We start from the raw sequence: 16,978 nt of genomic DNA on the forward strand, positions 1-16,978 counted from the left end.
TGGATACAAATATTGCTGCTAGCAAGAATTTTCTTGCTTGTTCCCAGTCCCATGAGATACTTTTCTCTCTCATGGAAGATATTAGCCGAGTTCTATAAACTATGAACACCTGCAACCTTGCACAGCTTTGTTTATGGTACAGTAGAAAAATATTTTGACAATGGATGTTTTAGGATTTTAGCCAATCACCCCAAGGGGTGGCTGATCCTTTGACCAATTAGACTATGAAGAAAAAAGGCTATAAAAGAGTTTGTAAAATAATTAAATACATCAATCATGCTGCACAATTCCTGCCTGTTGGATCTCTCTTCTCATCCCTACCACTGCGGGACACCGTGATAAGGAACATGCACATCAAGCTCACTACCCTGGAATTCAGGAGAGCAGACTTGTGTCCCTCTTTAGGGATCTCCTTGGTAGAATGCCGTGGGCTTAAAGCACTGGAGGGAAAAAGGGCTCAAGAAAGCTGGATGAAATTCAAGGATCATCTCTTCCTGGCTCAACAGCAATGCATCCCTACCAAGAGGAAATCAGGTATAAATTCCAAGAGGACTGCATGGATGAACAAGTTGATCCCAGACATATTCAAATGCAAAAAGGTACCCTCTAAAACGTGAAGGTAGAGACAGCCTAAGAAGAACAGAGGGATTGTCTGAGCAGCCGGGGAACTAGTTAGGAAACCTAAAACACTGACACGATTAAATCTGGCAAAGGGCATCAAAGGTAACAAAAAAGTTTCTATAAGTACATTGGTGATAAAAGAAAGACTAGGGAAAATGTGGGTTTTCTTAGGAAGGATATGGGAGACCTGGTTATCCAGGACATAGAAAAGGCTGAAATACTCAATGAAGGTAAAGGCAGGGATTGGGAGAATGAAGAACCATCTGCTGTAGGAGACCACATGGTCCAAGGCCATTTAAGGAACCTGAAAGAGCACAAGTCCATGGGACATGAAATAAATCCATTGGTCCTGAGGGATCTGGCTGAGGAAGTGGCTAAGTTACTACCCATCACATTTGAGAAGTTGTAGCATTCCCTTGAAGTTCTCACTAACTGGAAGAAAATGAAACATAACCCCCATTTTTATAAAGGGAAATAAGGAAGACCCAGGGAACTACAGACCAGTCAGTCTCACCTCAGTGCCTGGCAAGATCATGGAGCAGATCCTCCTGGAAACTATGCTAAGGCACATGGAAAATAAGGTGATTGGTGATGGCCAACATGACTTCACTAATGGCATATCTTGCCTGACAAATTTGGTAGCCTTCTGTGACAGCACTACAGAACTGGCAGATGAGGGAAGAGTGACTTTCATCATCTACCTGGTCTTGTTCATTGCATTTGACATTTTAATTTGATGACAATCTTTTCATTGTCTCAAAAACTTCCCATGTTATAACATCAACATGAGTAGATGGGTATGCCTGTTGCCATAATTAATAATCTTATGGTTAATCAACCAATTCCCATTGCCATAATTAACTAGAAGATGGTTTAGTTACGTTGAAATTAGAGTATATATATATAAAAATACGAGATAGATAGATACATCTCATAATACACCCATGTAAGCACCTTACAGGATCTTATTTCACAAGGATCACCCCATGGAAATCAGACTGACACAAACACTCCTACCTCACTACACACTTTGCCATTTAGAGCCAACTATAATGCCACTAGCCCAAGCAGGATACATATTCTACCTTCCTAGTTTGTCTGCCAGGACTTGTAGCAAGAGACATGCTTTGCACATTATTAAAATGCTCAAAAGTTATTACTGGTCTTAGCACTTACTGAAAAACAGAGTATATAAAACCACCTGCAATATAATCATATAAAATTAAATATCCATATATTTACACACATAGTATGCCCAAACAATTTGTCATCTCCATATGAGTCTTAATATAAAAATGTATTTTGACTTGTCATAAGCAATGAATTTGATTAAATACAGAGGACTTTTTCAATTGAGTAACGCCAACTAACCCGAAAGTGAGATATTAAGTAGAACACTCACCAACCACAAGCACAGTCACAAACAAGCAAGTGAATTTCAAAGGAAAATATCTTAAAGAAAAATAGCTCAAATTGTCTTCAAATCTTTATCTATGGTCTGTAAGCATGCGAAAGCACTTGAATTAACACAGATACTGCAATTTGATGAGAACATAGTTTCTATCATTAACCTGCTCAATGAAACAGTCCAGGACTTATTTACTGTACAGTTGAATGAAACAAATGTTAACACAATTTACAAGATGAAAGTTATTAATAACTTACAAATAAGTCAAGAAGATTAATTGTACTCTTTATTACACTTAGCTTGCACATAACACCATGATAAGAATTTCTCTGCTCACAATACAGTTAACAGCACATGCCAATATAATTTGGCACCTCTGGCTAACATTTATACATGATTTAAAGTAAAGTTTCAAAGCAAGAAAGCAAAACTCAAACATAGTCAAAGCATCAAGGAAAAAGATTTTCAGAAAAAAAAAAGCCAGGAACTAAAATTCTACAAGAACTCCTGTTTGGATCACTCCAACATATATTTCCAAAACCAACACATTCATAGCTACATTAGATTAACAAAAAGACACTCAGTTCATTCAAAGAACCATTAATTGCTTTACACTCAAAAATTAGTTTATGGAATGCTTGTAGTGCATGTAAAGCCTCACTAGCAGCTAAACCTAAACTAGGTAACTTAACTGTCAACTGAAGATGAGGGGAGTTTCATCAAAAGACGTCTGTAAAGTGTTTCAACTTTTCACACATATTTCACCCATGTACCGGTTTGGACAAATTTGGAGGAAAATATCCTCTGATAGAAGGCAGGTTACAACCACCCCTCCCCCACCAGGTTCAGGGGAAAAAAATTTTTCCTCGGAGGAAAGTGAAAGAGATAAACTATTTATTTAACAAACACACAGGAAAATAACATAATGCTGAATAATAAAACTTCTCGCTGTGGAGAGAAACCTGGGAAGATTTCAGAGTCCTTCTGTAGGTGTGGTTCCTCTCCTCCTCCTTGGAGCTGGGTCAGTGTGGGCCCACCTCCGAGGCCTTGGTCGAAAATTCTCCTGGTGTGTTCTGATGTTGAAACAGCCCGGAAGAGAAGAAGGGAAAAACTGAAGTCCCAGGAAAACAAAGTTCAACTCTCCGTCTCCCTCCAGAGAAAAGGAGCCAAAAGCTGGCTGAAAAGCAAGCCGGGTGCTTCCTCTGCTCTTCTCGCCGCAGCAGGAGAACGCAGAGGAGTGTGTATCTGTGTCCTTGAACAACTGTTTTGAAAAGTTTGCTCAGTTTTTTTCTCTCCCCCCTCTCAGGCTCAGTTTAAAGGCACAGAAGGCACAGGATTGATTTCTGGGCATAGAGCAGCGATAGGGGATACACATCATAAACTCACCCCAAGACAACCCATCACATCAATGTTCTAAGAGCTACAGAATAATACTTTATTATTTAAAATTACTCAAATCTCCCAAATCTGGTCTCCAGTTTTTTAAATTGCCAGAAAGTCTAGAGATTCAGAGCTCTCTGTTCTACACTAAAAATTATTTGATCAAAACACAACAAAGATAAATAATAACTTTTAAAAGCAAAGGAAAATAAAGTAAAAGAAATTTTTAACATCTGTTTTATATATATAAAATATAAAATAAAAATAATAAAATAGAAATTCATGTGTAAAGACAGAAATTACATCCTTATGACAGCTTGTTTACAAGTAGGGTAAAATACTGGATATTCAACATTTAGGTAGCTTAAAAAAATAAAATCAAAAGGCTTCTGTAACCCTAGTGGCCTTTAGCTAACCATGTAAATGCACAAGATTATTATGTATTATTTGTTTAGCCATGAATTAAATTATACTGTACTTCAGGGAAAATCAACCAGAGCATTCAAGTTTGAGGTAGTACTGAAGAGACATGGGGAGTCATGCGGTCCTCAGCTTACTGCAAGATATGCAGGTAGTGTAGAAATCAATCAAAAGCTGTTTGTCCTTACCTCATAATGAGAATCTGTATCAAAGACAAACATGCTTACCACGCAGAAAAAGAGCCAGGAGCTTCCCTTTCTTCAACTCTCTCTTTCCTTTTTGCCACTGTTTTTGTAGAAAAATTGTAACTGAGTATACTTTACTGGGATGGACTGAAGTATGAAAGGATAAAGGGACATCATTCAATGGTACCTTTCATTAAATTGTTCATTGGTCACAGTAAGTTTTTACGCACCGCATTTGCAAGACAAGGCTGACACCCCCAAACACACCCCCAAAATTACTACCACATACTACAAAAAGCCTACACAACACCCAGTTACAGCTTTTTTTCTTTTTTCTTACAACAAGTAGATGATTCATTGCTAGAAAACAGCGAATACTACATACTGACCAATCTGGAGCTTTCCCCTTACCTCATTTCGCTTACATGTAACTTTCCCTTAACTGGTAAGATCCAGTCTGAAAGGAACCTATAGTCTGGACAAAGAGCTGTCAATTTGTGAGAAGAAACTGTTAAAAGGGAAGATTTTCTTATTAACAAAGAAACTATTTCTTAACTATAAGCTTTTCTTCTTCCTCCCCTCCCTTGCAATGCCAACTTGCAACACCAAGGGAGAATTTATCAGAAGCAGCAGAGCAGCACCAGGATTTGGCTCTGAAACAGCTAGCTTATTTTTCTTCATATTAATAAGAGTTTCAGAGTACTAGGGATACATTTCAAGTACCTGAAGTGCTGGCAAGGAAAGAGACTACTTTTAGTTCTTGCTTTTCCAAAACTATGCTTTATGAAGTCCATGCTGTAAGTTAAAATACAAATGAGTTCTTATTAAATTGAAATTACTTGGAATCATCTCTTCACTGTGTAACTTCTGTTTGCTCCCATCCCACAGGTAAGTATCAAACAACAATCAGTCAAAATGTAACAGTAGCAAAGACGACTGGTGGGTCTGCCAGATGCTCACATCAACACAAGAGGCTAGGTAATAAAGTCGAGGGGCTCCTTCTGAAAATTGCACCCAGAAACCTAGAGAAGATTATCCCAGACTGACTTAGAAATAGACACGGATGTATCATAGACATGAATGTATTTGAATGGGGAGTGTGTTGGAGGAAAGTGGCATTTAAAAGATGCATAGATGTGGCCCTTTAGGACATGGTTTAGTGGTATACTTGAAAGTGACAGGTTAGCACTTGGACTCAATGATCTCAGAAGTCTTTACCAGCCTAAATGATTCTATGAATCAAAGTTCTGGTTCTCTTCCTGTACAGTACTGTTTATACTGAACCTGATCAAGAGGGTCTTTAGGCAGTTTCTTCACTAAGCAGTCTTCCTTCCAAAAATACTATTCCTGCTAAATGGAAAACAACTAAATCCTAAGAACTTTGGAACCAACCTCCAGAAGGACAGCGAGAAGAAATATTTTAAAGAAATGCATACATAATTACCACTCCTATGATGATAGCTATAATGCTGAATATATAGCTGTTCATCTGCAGTCTGCACCATAGCTCAGGAAATGGCCACATTCCTTCCATATCCTCTCACACCTCCCTTTCAAACTCTCAGAGGGATCCTAAGTTGTCTGAAGAACATGAAAGGGGGGAGATGGGAGAAGGAGATCCAACTAGAACCTGAAGTTGGTGCAAACACCTCTAAGTGAAAACAGCAACTACTTTTTAGATGAACAGACAATAGCATTCTCATTCTCGGAAGTAAAGGAACGGTTTGATTAACATGGAACAACAGGAGTCAAACACTAACCAGGCAGAACCAGGGGATCAAAAGCCCTATCCCTGGGCAACTTGCAGAAAGGACCTCTATTGAGCTTTCCCAATATTTAATTTTTCACAGGTATCCTATGGAGAAGAGGGAAGGATGTGCAATTCTACACAGCAAGGGAGAAGAGTGAGGGAAAACAGCATTAAGGTGCAGGCAGGAATACCACAGGCAGAAAGTGTCTAGTCTGTGTTATCCAGGACATCTTTATTCTTTCTGTGAGTGATTAGACTGAAGGACTAATGATTAGACAGAGCATAATGCAAATGGAAAAATTAAAGTAAATAAATAGACAACTGCTCTTGTGATTCTTTTGGAAATTAACATAGATAAATCCTTCATGCCTCAGGGAGCAAGGGTCACACACTTCCTCATTTGTAGACTGAATTCCAGAAGCATATGTCATCCACTGTGTACACATCACGCATATGCTCCTTACAGATCCTCTGCAGGCACTGCCTTACTCTGTCTAAATAGCACAGTAGTATAAGTACATGATTATACAAGTCCAATTACCTACTACAGCACCCTATTCCCTGACAGTAGCAGGGAACATTATTGTACAAAGGAAAGAAATAAACTGAAGGTAACTTAGTCCAGGAGGAATACCAGAAACATGGATTTCTAGAAATTTAAACATTAATATAAAACTAATTTTCTTAACGAAGCAAGAAAGTAAACACCACATCATGTATTACTCACCTCTGTAGGATATCCCTTGGCTATCATTTACTTGTTTGCAGATTCCACAGATACTGGATTTCTTAAAAGACTTATTTTTGAAGGTGTGAGACCTTGAAGCTGTTGCTTGAGGCTGGAAGCAAGGAGAATAACATCAGACCTTCACTCAGCTTTTGAGTCATAATTATAAGGGAAATATAAATAATTTTAAAATAACAATAACAGTAGTTATTTTTAGTAGTTACATACAGTAGTGTATATATAACAAAATTTAACAGTATACTTTTATATATAGTACCATTTAACAGTCATGTTATATTTAGCAGTATAATAGTAGCAACATGAAAGTGCTCTTGCTCGCTCTCTCATCCTCACTCTTGTTCTAGAACATAAGATTTCCACTCTCAAGTGTGGGAGACATCAAAATGTGAACAACCTCTTGCACATCAGGACATGGCCACTGCAATTCATTTTTTATCATAATTTCACAATTCACTCTGTAACTTATCTTTTAAGAGAAAATACAGAATAATGTCTATGATATGACCCAACAGTCTTCTGACCTAAGTTTTATCTACATAAAAACTAGCATTGGTTCAGTTTCAACTGGTTAAAAATACCGTAAGAACTGCTCTATCACAGTAGCCAATTTAACTAAAGCTAACTTAAAATTCCCTTTGTTTCTTTCCTGTATAAGAAACATACACTAGTTTAAAGTAGCATTATTTCCACATTAGCTGAAATATCATATTAAAATATAACACAATTATGAAATTTCTAACTGGGGACAGAATTCAAAAAGTCAATACCATATTTGCAATAGATATTTTATGGCTTTTATAACTTAGGAAACATTTAGGTAGAAAAACAGAGGAGGCTACCAAAAGCCTTTGACAGCCATTATCTTTTCTAGGTGTGTAACAACATTCATGTTCATTAGCAGACTTTCTGGAAATATCAGTTACCTATTCAAAAACAAAAATACATTTCACCAGACCATGAAAACCCCCAAATGCTCTTCATGTTTCTTCATTTTCATTTCACATTTGCACCATACTGTCCTTAAAAGTACTGCAAACAAGTCTGCATTCAACACTAACACCTGTGCTGCGCTTTAGCAGCAGTTTAGAAGCAGAAAGCTGTCCCACAGCTGGACCATTTCAGCACCAGACTTCCACCCATACGTCAGTAGAGAAAGTTTCCCAGCATGGTGCAATGCACAAGGTAACACGGTAAAGAGGAATCCCAAGAATTCTTTGTGGCTTTAAGCAACTCAATATGGCTCTAAGCAAAAGGTTTACTGATTCCAAAAATAACTACAACACAGCTACATAACAGGCACAAGAACAGTCATAAAAACAATGACACTTTTCAAGTACAGCCTCCACAGGGGCCTATCCGAAACTCCACAGAAGCCCTGAGGAACACAAATGGCAACAATTGACCACACTGAGCAGTCTGCGGGCTCAGATGCCCCATCCCCAGTGGGGATTCACAGTCAGCTTGATCTTAAGAATAGCTTCAGGAAATATTGCTGGTCTTACTCACAGTGTAAAGCCAAGATAACTCACTTACTTCCATAAACAATAAATTACAGAGACTGCAGGAATAAACCTTTGTCTGGACTTTCAGGAAAATCTTTCCAATGGTAAGGTATATTAATCAGCAGAAATTAGTAAATTAGTGAGAGAAATAATCTACTGGTCCGCATCCTTAAAAGTCTGAAAAAGCGGATGAAACGGTTGAGAAATAAAACTGAATTGTATACACTGCTTCATCATGTATTGGGTTTGCATGGCCAGGTTTTGGTGGGCAGGGTGGCTACAGCAGTGGCTTCTGTGAGAAGCTGCTAAAAGTTTCCTCCATGTCCAGCACAACCGATACCAGCCAGCTCCAAGACAGCCACTGCTGGCCAAGGCTGGGCCAATCAGAAGCGGAAGTAACGCCTCTGTGATAACATTTTTAAGAAGAAAAAAAGTTATTGTGCAGATATCATTGGAGCCAGAGAAGAGTGGGGTGAGAATATGTGAGAGGAAGAACTCTGCAGACACCAAGGTCAGTGGAGAAGGAGGAGGCAGAGGTGCTCCAAGCACAGGAGCTGAGATTCCTCTGCAGTCCATGGTGAAGACCATTGAGAAGCAGCTGTGCCCCTGCAGCCCATGGAGGAGACCCATGCTGGAGCAGGTGGATGCCTGACAGGAGGCTGTGAACCTGTGGGAAGCACGTGCTGGAAGAGGCTCCTGGCAGGGACCTGCGGACTCATGGAGCCCACACTGGAGCAGGTTTCCTAGCAGGACTTGTGACCCCATGGAGGACGCACACTGGAGGAGGCTGTTCTCAAAGGACCCACGGAACAGTGACTCACACTGCAACAGTTTATGGAGAACTGTAGCCTATAGGATGGATTCACATCAGAGGAGTTTGTGGAACACTGTCTTCCATGGGAGGGGCCTCATGCTGGAGGCAGGGGAAGGACTCCTCTCCCTGAGCAGCAGCAGAAACAACTTGTCATCAATTAATGGTAATCTCCATTCTCCATCTCCCTGCACCACTTGAGCTGAGAAGAAGGTAGGGGTGGGGAAGGGTATTTTTAAAGTCTAACTTTATTTTTCATTAGCCTGCTCTCAATTTGTTAGTAATAAATGGGTATTTTTAAAGTCTAACTTTATTTTTCATTAGCCTGCTTTCAATTTGTTAGTAATAAATTCAGTTAATATCTCTAATTCGAGTCTGGTTTGTTCACAATGCTATTTGGTGAGTGGTCTTGCTCTGTCCTTATCTCATGAGCCCTTCCCTGTCCAGTTGCAGAGAAAAGTGATAGAGAAGCTTTGGTGGGTGCCTGCAATCCTGTCAGAGTCAACCCACTACTGTCTTTTTGGTGCCGAAACCCAGGAAGGGGTAGTTTAAGCCCAGATGGAAATTAAGTACCACACAGCCACTCGGTCAGCTCTCCTCTTTCTTGCCCCCCTCCTCCCCGAATGGAATGGGGAGAAGAATTGAAGTTAAAGTTGTATGTTGATATAAGAACAATTTTATTTTTATTATTATTATTATTGTATTTTATTTTCAGTGGAAAATAATAATGATAATAAAAAGGAAACAGTAAGTGATGCACAATGCAATTGCTCAGTTAGCTACCTCCTAACTGATGCAAGACCGCCCTTCCTGAATGCAGATCAGCCACCCTTTCAGTAATTCATCCCAGTTTATATATACAGGGCATGATGTTTTATGGTGTGGAATATCCCTTTGTTCAGTTCAGGTCACTTGTCCCAACTATGCTCCCTCCCAGTTTGTTTTGCTTACCTCCTCGCTGGCAGAGCATGAGAAAAAGGGGGAAAAAAACTCCTTGACTTAGTATCAGCACAACTTGGCAAAACACAAAACATCAGTGTGTTATCAACACTATTTCATAACAAATCCAAAACACAGCACTGTAACGGCTACTGAGAAGAAATTACTCTAGCTAAAACCAGGGTAATTACAAACTTTGATCATTCCTTGTAGAAACCAAAGGCACAAATTCCCCTGTATGACATTTGCATCATGCTACTTCAGGTTAAATTGGAAGATATTGTCAGAAGTATGATTCGTATCAAAAATAAACAATAAAGAAAAAGAACAGCTGAACTCCAGAATTATATAGGAACATAGTTGATGGCAAACAGATCAAAGTTATTCGTTTTGAAAAATCTCTGTCATGATTGGGTTTTTTGGCTTTGAAACTACAGGAGATGCTTTTAAAGGTCTAGGAGGAAGGAAATATGTCATTACATCCAGGTAACTTCTCTAATTCAACACAGGGAGGTTCTGTGCCATACTGGGTTTGGGCATTGTTCCCAAAGAGCTGGGAATCCCTCATTTCCACAGCCTCTTCCTTAAAAAAAAAAAAGTCAGCAATCCCCACTGGTTGCTGCAGTTTCTCTCCGTAAACTTATGAACAAAAACCACAATTCTCATTTTAGATTTATCCTCCCTTCTTCCCTGCAGAGTTCTACTTTTGGGACATGTTTGTGATTCTCTCTGAAAATTAGTTTAGCAGAGCTTGCACTATTGAAGAAATTAATGGATAAACTTCACTGTAAGTATATTCTGTAGCTAGGCCTGCTTCTCCTTATTTCCTACCTAACAAACACGTTGCAAACCTTGGCGTTTGCACTATTCCAAAGAAAAACAATTGTCATAAGAACTCACAGTTTAGATACTGGAGTTTAGTGTAAGTAGGTCTTGACATTAGTTGATCAACTAGTCAATCTGTCCATTTAATTTACAACATAAACATCAAATGCATTTTTTCTGTGGCATTTAGGAAATATTTTGCAATGCAGCCTTGGCATCTACATTAAAAAAAAAGTGCATTTTTTGTTCCCTGTTGTTCATTTTAGGTACATTCCACTATGGGCTCTCCAAGCAATTCAGTTAAACAGCTCATTTAAGGAACTTCAGTACCCACAACTTATCTTATACAAGAACTCAGCATAACCTACTGTGAAATCTACAGAAGGCTAGACAAAGGTTTCTTTGTTGTCACCGGGTACAGCTTTAGTGGAGAAGCACAAAGAAAGACACCAAGGAAAAAGAAAGAAAAACATATAAAAAGAAAGAAGCGGGGTCGGGGGGCGGGGGGGGAGGGAAGGCAAAGCAAACACAGCAAGCAATGCTACTTTCATGAGGCTCAATACTGGAATCTAAAGTGCATATGATTGTTAGGAACAAAAACTGGAAGAAATCAGTTCAAAACCACAGACTACAGACTCAGGTTTTGTCCAAAGAAAAGTCTGTAATTATATGTGGTCTCAATTGCTAGCATTATGAAAATTACTCTGGAAATATTTTGCCATGCTGTGCTCTCTGTGGCATGCAGAAATCTAATGAAGTGGAACTCTATCCCAGACTTGCATCAATGTAACTCTGCAGACTGTGTAAAGACTTACAGATGCATCCTCAGCTATGATAAATTTCAAATACTACTCATCACTGAGCATTTTCATTAGGTAGCAACAGGCTGAACATCACCAGATGCAAAATTCACAGCACCTCTGTCAAAGGCAGTTTACTACAAAAAACTCTCCAGACTGAAATTAAGCCAATACAGGTTAAAACAGTCAAGATCCACAACTTCGTTTTTGGCAATACCAATACAGCAATTCCTTCTTGACAGAGACTTAGCACTGGTTCATTACACCTATGGAATAGGTATTCCCAATATTATTCCCAAATACCATATCACATCATAACAGTTAATGATTCAATGAATAACAGACCTAAGCAACATTAGCTTATTTCAACCTCATGTTTCCAACATGTAAACTGCAATTGTGATAACAGTTCATTCTTTAAAGAGGCAGTCAGAGGGTTTAGATCTTTTATTAAATAATCAAGGAAATATTTTTAAATTAAACCTTTCCAAATAATCCTCAAGAAAATTATATTCACACATATACATGCTCCATTAAAAACAATACAAAACAAAAAAAAGGCACTTAGCTGAACAGAATTGGTTCCCTACAAAGTCATCCAGGCAGTGACTAAATAATATCTATGAGAAAATACAAATCTCAACAAAAATGGTTAGACTTTTGAAATTAAATCATTTACTTCTGGTGTTACTCTGTGTTGCTGGGGAAGCCAAAACCTGTTTGTACATTATTTCTCCATCTCCAAAATTTGTAAAAATCCATGTCACATTCCAGCTAAAAGAAAACCATAAACATACATACGAAGCCCTATTAACTTGCCCTATGTCAGACTCTACTCCTACTGAATTTTACATAGCCTCTTAGCATAACAGCATGTAGATACAAAAATGCTGCTAGCAAGGATTTTCTTGCTATTTTCTAAGTCCGTGAGAGACTTTTCTCTCTCACAGAAGAGGTAGCAGAGTATGTAAACAACCAAGCCACCTGCAACCTTGAAAAGTCTTGTTTATGGTACAGTAGAAAAATATTTTGACAATGGATGTTTTAGGATTTTAGCCAATCACCCCCAAGGGGTGGCTGATCCTTTGTCCAATTAGACTATGAAGAAAAAAGTCTATAAAAGAGTTTGTAAAATAATTAAATAAATCAATCTTGCTGCACAATTCCTGCCTGCTGGATCTTCTCCTCCTCCTCCTCCCTATGGCTGCGGGACACGGTGATATACCCTAGAGCCTAGGCCTGTGGTAATAACAGCAGAATCACATAAAGCAAAAATATGTTTTCTTCACTTCCCACCTGTGGTCATACAAAAATGATTCCTTTTCCTTATCCGCTAACTTACCAACTTATACTGCAATTTCCTAGGACTCTGTGCATTCTTTTACTCTCCAAGGTAGATTTAAATCCACGGGATGATAATGCTTACAACTCTTATTTTAAATACATGGAGGAAGGGGCCAGCAGTGTATTAGCAGAATAGGTACTTCACCACCTTTTATAGGCTAGAGAAATGCCCGTAGGTGATATCCAGAAGAAAGGCTCAAATAAGACATGACTGAAAGAAGTCTTCATGAAAAGGCTCAGCTCCAGTTAAAAAAAGGAAACCTTTGGAAAACTAAGCCATGTCAATAAATCATGTGACTAATGAAAAAAACAGCACACCAAACAGAAGAATGCCACCTCTCAGACCTTTCTGTTAAGTTTGCTCATTGTTATTTCTGTTACTTCTCTACTTCCTCTCCTCCCTCTCACTTGAAGTGCACAGCAGAAGTCCCATGATTTCTGCACAGTTACTTTAAGATCCCTGGGAAAAATCAAAGAATAAAATCCCATATCAGCTTACCCACACTTTCCCATAACCAGCATTCCTCCAGCAAATACTGATGAGATAGAGCTGCCCAGAATACAACAGTTGGTATTATACTGATGAAATAAAATAGTTTCAAGTTTCTCTCCTCTCCATGCAGTAAAACAGCATTTTTTAACTTCCTGAAATGTGGAGTACCAGTACTCCACATTTGCTGTAGGTTTCATTTCCAGAAAAGTATTTAAGAATGCCTACTGTGCATACAGACCAAATAATATATTATCCATCTCCCCTGTAAACCTGGCTTTTAGAACAGGGCTGACCACAACTTCTTGGTGACTATAAAAAGTGATTATGTCAAAAGTCTCACACAAGGATAAAATGAAAATACAATGAAGAACTTCCCAGAAATAGCAAAGAGCATAGCATATGAGATTCTCTGCAGCTCTCATACATGAGAATCTCTTGGAAAATATATTGCTTCAAAAGTAGCACTGTAGCCAGTTTGCATTAACTATACCTATCATACACATTTAAGTACATCCACAAGTACCACCAAGTGAATATACAAATATTGCAGAACTTATGCTACCTGACAAGAATATGGGATGGTGACAAAAGAATTGGAACACCAAAGTAATTTTACAATGGCTGAAATAAGGCATTTCTGGCTGTTTCACTCACAAAGATTATTTCTACAGTGACAGACATAGCATAGATAGATAAATATATAGATATATTTACACACACATCCTAAAATGTACACAAATAGCTAGTTATACTACTAACACTAACACTTACTATTACCAAATAACTTCAGAGGAATTGCAAAGACAATGGAGTATTTGTTATAAATACCCCATTTGCTCCTCATTCATTCAAGGCATTTCACAGAAACACAAACAAGTAGATCAAGCTAGAGAAGAGAGATATTACTTAGGATCATGCAGCCTGAACTGGCAATATGTCTCCAAGTGGAGTCTGCTCCTGACTCATGATTCAAGTGAGAGCACATGGAGAAGTTAGTGAGGAAAAAAATGTCTCACCGAACCAGCTGAGTAAAGTTCATGTCAAAAAGGAAAAAAATCATGTACTTTGGTAGTACAAAACTGCTTTACTGTACAAGCATAAGGGCCCAAAAAAGTAACATAAAATGACAAAGTACTTTTTTGCCACCTTGTTGAAAATATTTGGTACTACAATTTTAAGCAGAAGAAGCCTTTGTAGTTTCTCAGACTAAAGAAATCCAGGTCTTCATTATTTTAATAAGAAATTCTGCCCAGGTACCAGGGTTTCAAACGTATACATTTTTCAAAAAACAAACAAACAAACAAAAGCCCCTAAAAAGTTTCTGTCCACATGACCTTACAAGTCCTGCAGACTTAAAGAAAAAGGTTGGATGTGAAAAGCATGAATATTCAATGTTTATTCAGTGTATCAACAGCCAATTGTTAAAAAAAAGGCTCAAAACATAAGCTGTGCCTTACTGGGTTAGCACAACATCCATCTCCTTCACCCAAGTACTTAACTGTTGTTTCAGAGACACTATTCAAGCAGAGCAAGCCAGCCCCACCCCTTCTGCGTCCCACTCCCTTCATGCTCCTGCAATGTACATGCATGCTGGAAGGTGCATCACAGACCCATCCTCCCAGTTTGTACTAATGGACCCATTTCCCACTAGTTCTGTCAAACTCTTGCTTTGAACATGCTGGTACCGTCTGCCCCACAATATTCTGCAGCAGCATGTACCAAAAACTCATGCTCTCCTTTGTTTAAAGTATCTTTATTTGTTCATTTTAATGCAAACTCCCACCATGTCTGACACTTACTAGTTTCTGTATTGTGGGACTGCATAACTAGCTCTGTATGTTAACCTACCCAACAACTTCCTGTTTTTGGAAAACCAAAGTGAGGAGTCCCCATCTTTTCAGTCCCTTCCCAAAAAGCAATTGTTCTATCCCCTTGACCACATTGTCACCCTACCACATGCTTTTATACAGGCTGGGACCTGATACATAATTCAAAGTTTCAAGTTAACAGTCCAAAGGGATAGATTTGCTCCACAGCCTATTCATACAACCTAGTACTCTAGATCTATTTCCAGACATGGCTTCTTCTAATGCCAGCTGCCATAATAAAAAAACACCTTGGTAGCTGAAAGGAAAATTGTATTGGCCCTCACATACAAAGCTTTTCACCTTATCTCTCTCACTTACAGCTCCAAACTAACAAGTTAAAAGCCAGACAGACACAAGGCCATGCAAGACCCAATAGAGAAGCAGCGACACAAACCTAGTCTTGCACTGGGTTCTTGAATGGGGGTCCGGAGCCTTAGCCACACTACCAAGTGACCTGTCCAGAGAGAGCCATGACTGAATGTAACAGCAACTTCACTGCTCCCTAACAAGAGAGAGGACCTACATCTTATGTACTATTCATTCATGCCACACACATTTGTCCTTTGTAGACAATTATTGTCTGTAAACAGTTCACCTCAGAGGATGTCCTTCATCTAGACCATCTAGGTCCTTCATCAATTGCATGTGGCCTTCTCAAAGTTTTTAATTCTTTAGACAAAGCATTATCACCTTTCTTTGAAAAATGATTTCTACAAGATGCAAAGGTAATATAAGAGAATAAAGTGCTTGAAAAAGACTGATAATTAGATAAATTTCTTTTTCCTTTTTAAACTTTGAAGTTGGCCACCTCAAACTTTAAACAACAAAAAGAAACTTAATCATGTTTGCAGTTTTCCAAAAGGTTCTTCCCCTTATGATCTGGCTGAGATTACAGTCCAGAAGATAATAGATCCAGATCTGCATAGAGGTGGATGACACCTGCTGAAGAAAAACAGTACCCAGGGTTGTCTGAATGCATGCCCATTAGTAGCCCAACATCCCTTCCAGCAGAATGCAGGCAGAGCAACACGCCTGTTGGAGAGAGGAAACAACTTTCCTTTCTCCAGCCAAATCCTCACCGCTCTCCTTTATCCTAATATCCCTAGGAATTAGTCACTTGTACAGAGCAGTGATTCACTCCCTCTCCTCCCAACAGGAACAAACAAGGGAGCCTGAGGTCACCCCTCTCGCATAAAACAGCAGCAGATCTCACATCTTTTCATTCCGTCACTTCTTTGCATTTTTGTTTCAACACCTTCATTTCTCCACTACACATGCATCTATATAACTGGAAGAGCAATTAGGAGACAGATGGACAGTCCATTACTCCAGACACTGAAAAACTTGTCTATTTTATCCTCATCTCACTGACAAACCAACTTTGTTCTGTATGGGAAAATACCATAGAAAGGAAATGTTTGAAAGGAGCAAAGGACTGTGCTTTGCTTTTCACTAAAGTTCAGTTTGTCAATAGCTATTTTTCATCCTTGTTAAAGAACTGACCTTGTCTTCTCTGAAACTATAACACTGCTTTTATTGCATACAGACTGGAACTCCCACAGTCAGAGCTAGACAGCTGAAGACTAGAATTCACATATTTAAATGACAGGGGGAAAAAGGCTATTTCTGAACATACATGTTAATTCTGTTCACAGAAAAAAACATGAAGAGCATAAGAAAAGTTAAAATTCAGTTACATTAGGCATCTACCCTCGAAATGCTGCCAGCTAATGTTTGGGTTTTTTTAAATCATCTTCCACACAGACTCTCCAATCAAATCTCTTCCCACTGCAGATGAATTCTTGCAGGTACACAAACACATTGAGCTTACATGCATGGTTCCTCTCTCTGTCTTGATAGTCCCTAATGAACCTGTTTCCAGAA

The 16,978-nt window shown here is 38.8% G+C and overlaps 1 protein-coding gene across 1 annotated transcript in view; it reads right to left on the bottom strand.

Moving 5' to 3' along the window:
• Positions 1–16,978, bottom strand: part of LOC121671862 (tensin-3-like) — an 85,511-nt gene that overhangs the window by 38,476 nt on the left and 30,057 nt on the right. The window contains exon 3 of the mRNA XM_042044120.1: positions 6,492–6,603. Within this exon, the coding sequence (XP_041900054.1) occupies positions 6,492–6,518 (27 nt within the window). The 5' untranslated portion in view covers positions 6,519–6,603. The remainder of the gene's footprint in view (positions 1–6,491; positions 6,604–16,978) is intronic.

The sequence above is a fragment of the Corvus kubaryi genome, unplaced genomic scaffold (assembly GCF_017639235.1).
Source record: "Corvus kubaryi isolate FWS band 111438036 unplaced genomic scaffold, C.kubaryi_AGA036_p1.0 37398, whole genome shotgun sequence".
In the NCBI taxonomy this organism is placed as follows: domain Eukaryota; kingdom Metazoa; phylum Chordata; class Aves; order Passeriformes; family Corvidae; genus Corvus; species Corvus kubaryi.